The 7,676-nt window shown below is 50.3% G+C and overlaps 1 protein-coding gene across 2 annotated transcripts in view; it reads right to left on the bottom strand.

Annotated features, from left to right (window-relative positions):
• Positions 1–287: 287 nt before the first annotated feature.
• RHOBTB2 (Rho related BTB domain containing 2) overlaps positions 288–7,676 on the bottom strand; it is a 31,170-nt gene continuing 23,781 nt past the window's right edge. The window contains exons 9-11 of one of the 2 annotated variants that reach the window (XM_047762366.1): positions 4,249–4,337; positions 2,902–3,007; positions 288–1,440 (exon numbers count right to left, since the gene is read on the bottom strand). In XM_047762366.1, coding sequence (XP_047618322.1) covers positions 1,223–1,440; positions 2,902–3,007; positions 4,249–4,337 — 413 coding nt within the window. In that variant the 3' untranslated portion in view covers positions 288–1,222. Of the gene's footprint in view, positions 1,441–2,057; positions 2,525–2,901; positions 3,008–4,248; positions 4,338–7,676 lie in introns of those variants that run through there. The other variant, XM_047762367.1, reaches the window with a different exon arrangement.

The raw sequence follows: 7,676 nt of genomic DNA, 5'->3' as shown, positions 1-7,676 counted from the left end.
CTGATTCCTGAGCCCACCCTCCCCGCCCCGAAACCTCATCCCCAGCATGCGGAAGGCGTGCAACGTGCTGCCCAGAGCCAGCCAGCAGGGCCAGGGCCTCCTCGGTCACTGCCGGTGACACAGTTTTCCTGAAAAATCACCGAGTCAAATGGACTACCTCAATCTTTGTCTTGTCCATATAGGGACCCTGTTCGGCTTCATAACAATGTAAGCCATACAGGGTCTTTTTCTGTTTTTCCTTCTTTGAGGGGATAGAGGCTACAGTGTTTTTGTTGGTGGTGATTTTGTTTGTGTTGTTAGGGTATTTTTTTTTTTTTTGCTAATTTTGCCCTATCCCATAAGAAGCTGTGCTGACCAGAGGTGGGGGGGGGGAGGCCCAGAGGAGTACGGGATTGCTGCGCCCAGGCCCCCATCCCCCACCTCCTTCTCTCCCCCAGTTCCAGCTGTTTTGTTTGGTTTCTATCTGGAAATCTGAGCAGTGAAGGAGGAGGGAGAGAAAAGTCTCTCACTGCACCAAGAGGCACTGCTTCTAGACCTGCAGCTCTGAACAATCTCTGCCACCCTTCTCAGGCCTGGATGCCCACAGCCATGGCAGGGGTGCCCGCAGAGGGCAAGCCTTCCACCCATGGCCTCTGGCAGCTGCACCCCAGGTGTGGAAGTCTCGAGTTGGGCTCTAAAGGCTTAATTGCTACCCTGACTTCTCCAGTGAGGAATTGAGTAGGCTCCACGTGAAAATGCCCACAAAACATCTGCAACCCCCCAAGTCCGTGGATGGAAACACACGGCCCCCAGAGAAAGGGCCCTTCCTGGGCACCACCACTCCCAGGGAGGGAGCTGCCTCCGTGGACCCAAGACACGCAGCCTCGCGGCTGGGGGAGTTCTCCCTCTGACTCTAGGGTTCTCTGACCCAGAGACAAGGTGCCACAGCCCTCAGCTCTTCTCCTGTTCCCCACCTCCCAAGAGTCATCTCCTGCCTCGGTTTCTGGAAGCCGGACCTCAGCAGAGGTGGTGGTGGGGGGGGGGGTCCCTGTTCTGATCCACGCGGCCTGGCTCCTTCCTCTCTTTGCTGAGCTGTGTTGGCTGGTGAGAGCAGCTCTGCCCAGGGGGGTCCTGGTTATGTGAGTCCTTTGTCCCTGGAAGGTGGAGGGGGCGATGCAGAGGAGCAGAGGGGCAAGGACAAGTGGGGACGAGAGCAGCAGGGTCAGAAGAGGGCGGCAGCATCTCAGACCACAGCCGAGGAGGAAGATGGGGACGAAGAGGACGCAGCTGAAGAGGACGGTGAGGAGGGACTGGTCCAGAACAGCCAGCGCCGCTTGGGCTGCCGTTTCAGGTGGAGATAGTCCTCCTTCTCACGCTCCTTCCGGGCCCGCTGGTAGTGATCTTCCTCCTTCAGGTACCAGACGGGCGGCCAGCGGTGCTTCTCAAAATACTCCTGGTTTTCTGGAGCAGAACACAGGGCTTGGCGAGGAGGGAGGCAGGTGAAGGGGAAGAGGGACTCCCACCCCCGCCCGGCTCCCACAGGGCCTGCAGGTGGCTTTCAGTCCTGTGGGGAGCACATCCCAGCCTCTGGGGGCTGAAAGTGGAAGCTCTGCCCTCAGAGAGCCCCCTCAAGAGAGTCAGGTGTCCAGCGAGTGGGGCCACTGGTCCACACTGGGGAAAGGCATTTCCACTCGTGTTGTTCTTCAAAGCCAGAGAGATCTAAATGGGGCTAATGGGTCCTGAGAATAAAGCAGGCTTAGACGAAGGATGAGGGAGAAAGGGTGAGCAAAGCTGTCTGCAAAAGGATGCTCAGGGAGTTCCCATGTGGTACAGAGGAAATGAAATCTGACTAGGAACCACGAGGTTGCAGGTTCAATCCCTGGCCTCACTCAGTGGGTAAAGGATCCGGTGTTGCTGTGAGCTGTGGTGTAGGTCACAGATGTGGCTCAGATCTGGCATTGCTGTGGCTGTGGTGAAGGCTGGCAGCTGTAGCTCTGATTCGACTCCTAGCCTGGGAACCTCCATATGCCACGGGTGTGGCCCTTAAAAAAAAAAAAAAAAAAAAAAAAAAGGATGCTCAGACTGGCTGGGGTGACAGGAGAGGTATCTGGCAGAGCTTAGGTTCTGAGGGCAAGTGGGGGGGGGTTGTACTTCAGATGGGAGGGAAGGCTGGGCTGAGGGGTTTGGACTTATTCTGGAAAATATGTGGGCGCCATGGAAATTTTGAACAGGTGGAGTGATGGAGATTGGAGCTGTGCTTCAAAAGAAAACCCAAGAAGGGTGAAGAGGAGAGAGGGTCCTAGGAGAATTGGTAGGATACAGGGACAGCCTGCTAGCAGGGAAGAGGGTCACAGCAGGGTGGAGCACACCAAGAACTCCAGACCAAGGGGCAGTGAGAACTCGGGAGGCCAGCCCCACCTCTCCCTGAAGCCCGTGAGCTTCCTGTTGGGCCCCAGGACCTGAGACATCAATTAGGCCGAGGCAGAGCTGCAGGGACCTCAGAGGATACCCAAGCTGTCGTCCAAGCTGTGACTTGTGCCCATTCCTAGGTTATAAAATTAATGTTGTTGGTCATGAGCAGCATGGAAAATTATATTTTTTCTATATGTGGTCTGGGTCATGGTATAAAATTTATTGCTTTCTGGAGTGGAGTTTGCTCCCAAAAGTTTGGGAAAATACCAACTCGCAAAACAGAGGCCCAGAGGGGCAGAGTGAGTTGCCTGAGATCCCCAGAGGCCCTCCAGGCCAGCGCTTCTCCTGAGCCCCCCTCTGCTTGGCTGGATACATCTTTGCGGGCTGCTCCCCACCTATAAGGTCAAGTTAGGTCCAAGGGTCTCTGGCAGCCTCCGGATGCCCTGGAGTCAGGTCAGGTATGTGGCCCCAAGCTGAGGGAGAGGCACAGGTACAGCCCGTTATGCTCACCTGGGGACATGGCCTTCATGTCTCGGGGGAACTTGCGACACACGTTGTTATAGTTGGTACAGATGTGATGGAGACACCAGTCGGCCAGCTGGTACGCACAGTGGAACTGGGAACACATGGGACAGCATCTGTGCTGGGACCCTGGGTGGGGGTCTGCACATAGACCTCTATAGTTGCCTGCAGACCCAAAGCTTTGGTGCAGGTGGGCAAACACCCTGAGTCGTAAAGAGCACAGCTCGAGGAGTTCCCATCAGGGCGCAGTGGAAACGAATCTGACTAGGAACCATGAGGTTACAGGTTCAATCCCTGGCCTTGCTCAGTGGGTTAAGGATCCAGCCATGCCTTGAGCTGTGGTGTAGGTCGCAGACCCGGCTTGGATCTAGTGTTGCCGTGGCTGTGGCATAGGTTGGCAGCTGCAGCTCCGATTGGACCCCTGGCCTGGGAACCTCCATATGCCACAGGTGCGGCCCTCAAAAGACAAAAAGACCAAAAAAATAAAAAAATAAAAAAGCAGAGCTCGAGAGGCAAGGCCACATAAAACTGTAAGAAGAGGACAATGGATTTGCTCCTTGATACTGTCACCATCACCACCCCAGCCCTGAACTGCCCCGGGCACCCCTGGGAATCCAGAGTCCTATGTGGTGGCATCCTACTGCATCTGCCCCCCTGCAATCTGACCCCTTGTCCTCCCTGCCCTCAGGGCCCCAAGCAGCCTGCACTGAGGTGTGACCACCAGGCTTAGAGAGCTCACTTCCCAGGTGTGTCTGCCATGCTTGAACTTCCTAAATTAGTTTTTAGCAGTAGAATTCTGGCACCCTGAGGACTGGTGTGGGAGATTCTTCCTGCTTGTTCAGGAAAACTGAAGTGGGAAGTTAATGCTAGTTTTTAAGTTTTTTTTTTATTTTTTGGCCATACCCGTGGCATTTGGAAATTCCCAGGCCAGAGATCAAACCTGCACCACAGCAGTGTCCCAAGCCACAGCAGGGACAGTGCCAGATACTTAACCCTCTAGGCCACCTAGGAGCTCCATGGGAAGTTAGTTTTAGATGGAGTCCTCCGTGTCCCTTATGGGACCTCAGCAGACAGCAACCACATCTATACAGGATTCTGGGCTGCCCTCCCTCGCCCTCCCCTTCCTCTCTGTCCCTTCCCCCCGTGGCCAGTCTCTCCTCTTGGTGCAGCCTCTGGCCTGGAGGATGAGATAGGCTCTGCCCACGCAGAGAACCAAGTCCGCCAATGGGCTCCATTCCTACTCACCACCTCCCAGCAGTTCCCCACTCACTGCCAAGGGGCAGACAGAGCCCAGAGTTGAGAATGCAGGAGAGATTCCTTCCTCTGTCGTCATACCTGAGCCAGTTCCAGGAACACAAGGACGTCCCCATCGATGTCCACCATCATCTGAGTCGCTTCCATCAGCCCGGTCACGGTGTACTGTTCTGTGACACACACACACAGCCAGAAATTGGCTGAAGAACCACGGGAGTGAACACACACTTGCTCATCCCCCCGGCAGGGGCCCGTTGCGGGGCAGAGAGAGGTCAGGGCCAGGGGCAAGTCCCAACCAGCCAGGAGAGGCCTCGGGAGATCCAAGTGAGGAAACTGGGATTGGAACGTGTCTTTCCCAGGGGAGTGGGGTGGGAAGTGAAGGAACAGATTAGAATCACCTAAGAGGGAGTTCCCGTCGTGGCGCAGTGGTTAACGAATCCCACTAGGAACCATGAGGTTGCGGGTTCGGTCCCTGCCCTTGCTCAGTGGGTTAACGATCCGGCGTTGCCGTGAGCTGTGGTGTAGGTTGCAGATGCGGCTCAGATCCCGTGTTGCTGTGGCTGTGGTGCAGGCAGGCGGCTACAGCCCTGATTCGACCCCTAGCCTGGGAACCTCCATATGCCACGGGAACGGCCCAAAGAAATAGCAAAGACAGAAAAAAAAAAAAAAAGAATCACCTAAGAGGACTGTTCAAGCTACATGTGTTACACCAAGTAGTCTGATATACTTAGGGTGAAGCGAAGAGGGTAGGAAGAGAGTAGGAAGTCTCAGGTTTGCTAAGAACTATGGATTAAACCGAGTTGTTCCTACTAATTTAAATTTTGTAACAAACTGTGTACGAACCTTGCATTTTGGGTTAAAATGTTTATATGGAAGAAGTAAACACTCTTCGTCCTATTTTTCAACTGTTATCAGTATAAACTAAGAAAATAGTCTATCTTTGAAAATACTCTTTTGCAGTTCCTGCTGCGGCTCAGCAGTAATGAGCCTGAGTATACATGAAGACACAGGTTCAATCCCTGACCTCACGTAGTAGGTTAAGGATCCGCTGTTGCCGTGAGCTGCAGTGTAGGTTGAAGATGCAGCTTAGATCTGGCGTTGCCGTGGCTGTGTCGTAGGCCAGCAGCTACAGCTCCAATTGGACCCCTAGCCTGGGAACCTCCATATACCACAGATGCAGCCCTAAAATAAATAAATAAATAAATAATATATGTATATATGTAAATTATATATATATATATATATATATATATATATATATATATATATATATATATCCCAGCTCAGTCCATGGAAAAGACCTAGAAACAACAGCCATCTCGGTAGCAACAAGCATATCTAACGCACAGGTTGTAGCCTTGCAATCCCACTTCCAACTACAAAAAATCAGGACTTCTTAGAGAAATGGTGGATTCCAGGTCTGGAGCAGGAAATGTACAAGATGAACCTGGAGCATCTTATCCTTGCAGATAATCAGAAAGCTTAGAGACTCTGGAGCCAACTTGAAGAGACTCCTATGGGCTAAAGGAGCAGCAGTCTTCGAGTTTCACTAAAGCTAACTGCAAGTATTTGAAACTGATTAGGTATATTCAAATATAAGAGTTCATAGTCACACTTATTAAAAATAAAAAATGACTCAGTCATTCTCCAAGGATGATAGAAAATGAATGTATCTTGTAACTGGTAAAAAAAAAAAAAAGTAAAGATAGGGCATTCGCCAGCCTTTCCTACACCACCTGTATACCACTGGGTAAACAAACAGTGGGTGAGGTGGCAAGTTTCTCTCTTGGTAGAAGTATTCCAACAGATAAACAGAGACAAAAATGACAGAGCTGGACTATTACCATTTCGTAACACCTAATAAATTAATGGATGCAGGCAATGATACTCAATGGCTGCTAACATCACAGAAAGAGAGAAAAGCAGACAAAGGATGCTTCTTGATGAAAAACACAAACAACCTATGAAGTGGTCTTACAAAGACTAAATGCACATCAGATCTAGAAGCAGCAGCTAGTTTATGGGGAAATATGGTGTACTATAAAAATGCAATCAATACAAATTTAGATTGTCTATAGATCAGTGGGGTTTTTCCCCAACCAACTGCAAGGAAGGAATTCCCTCTACAGCACAGCAGAAACGAATCCGACTAGTATCCATGAGGATGTGGGTTCGATCCCTGGCCTCTCTCAGTGGGTCGGGGATCTGGCATTGCTGTCAGCTGTAGTGTAGGTTGCAGACGTGGCTTGGAGCCCACATTCCTGTGGCTGTGGTGTAGGCAGGAAGCTGTGGATCTGATTTGACCCCTAGCCTGGGAACTTCCATATGCCTCAGGTGTGGCCCTAAAAAAAAAAAGAAGAAAAAACTGCAAGGGATTTTTTTTTTTTTTTTGTCTTTTTAGGGCCAAACCCATGGCATATGGAAGTTCCCAGGATAGGGGTTAAATCAGAGCTGTAGCTGCCTGCCCACACCACAGCCACAGCAATGCCAGATCCAAGCTGCATCTGACCTACACCACAGCTCACAGCAACGCCAGATCCTTAACCCACTGAGTGAGGCCAGGGGTCAAATCCACATCCTCATGGACACTGGTCAGATTTGTACCACTGAGCCACCAAGGGACTGCCAAAAAGTTTTTTTAATGGACAAGATATTTATAGATTTTTCTTTTTCTCTCTCCTTTTTTTGGGGCACTTAGATTTTTTAAAACACTTAAAAAGATAAATAAAAAAATAAAACCCTTCTATACAAGGATGTACACTTGAATGATAAAACTATGAAGAAGAATAAGGAAGTGAGGCCATAAAAATCATCCTAAGAAAGAGTAACAGGCAGAGGGAGGGAAGAAGCAAAGGGCCTGTGATTGGGAGGGACAGGTAGAGGGCTTCTGGTACGGCTGGGTCACTCTGCTTTGTAATAATTTATTAAGCTGACCATGTCACATCTATTTGTGTTATATTGAACAATAAAAAATGTTAAGCTTTTTTTTTTTTTTTTGCTTTTTTTAAGGGCCGCATGCGTGGCATGTGGAGGTTCCCAGGCTAGGGGTCCAACTGGAGCTCCAGCTGCCAGCCTATACCACAGCCTCAGCCACGCCATATCTGAGCTGAGTCTGCAACCTACACCACAGCTCATGGCAATGCTGGATCTTTAACCCACTGAGCAAGGCCAGGGATCAAACCTGCAACTTCGGGGTCCCTAGTCAGATTCGTTTCTGTTGTGTCACAATGGGAACACCTGTTAAGCTTGAATTAAACACTTTATAGGAAGCATATATCACAAAACAAAGTATCGCCGATTATACCATACTTAGTATTTTCCACTGATCCTTGACAAGGTATTTACACAACACATTTGCTCATATGTTTTCTCGCATGTATGGAGCATTTCGTGGGAAAAGTCATTCAGTATTATTTTCTATGAGCCCTTCCATACAGCAGTGCTGTTTGACTTTTCTTTTTTTTTTTTAAGGGCTGCACCCAGGGTATATGGAGGTTCCCAGGCTAGGG

This window comes from Phacochoerus africanus, chromosome 15, assembly GCF_016906955.1.
Source record: "Phacochoerus africanus isolate WHEZ1 chromosome 15, ROS_Pafr_v1, whole genome shotgun sequence".
Lineage (NCBI taxonomy): Eukaryota > Metazoa > Chordata > Mammalia > Artiodactyla > Suidae > Phacochoerus > Phacochoerus africanus.
This window is presented reverse-complemented; position numbering and strand designations above follow the sequence as displayed.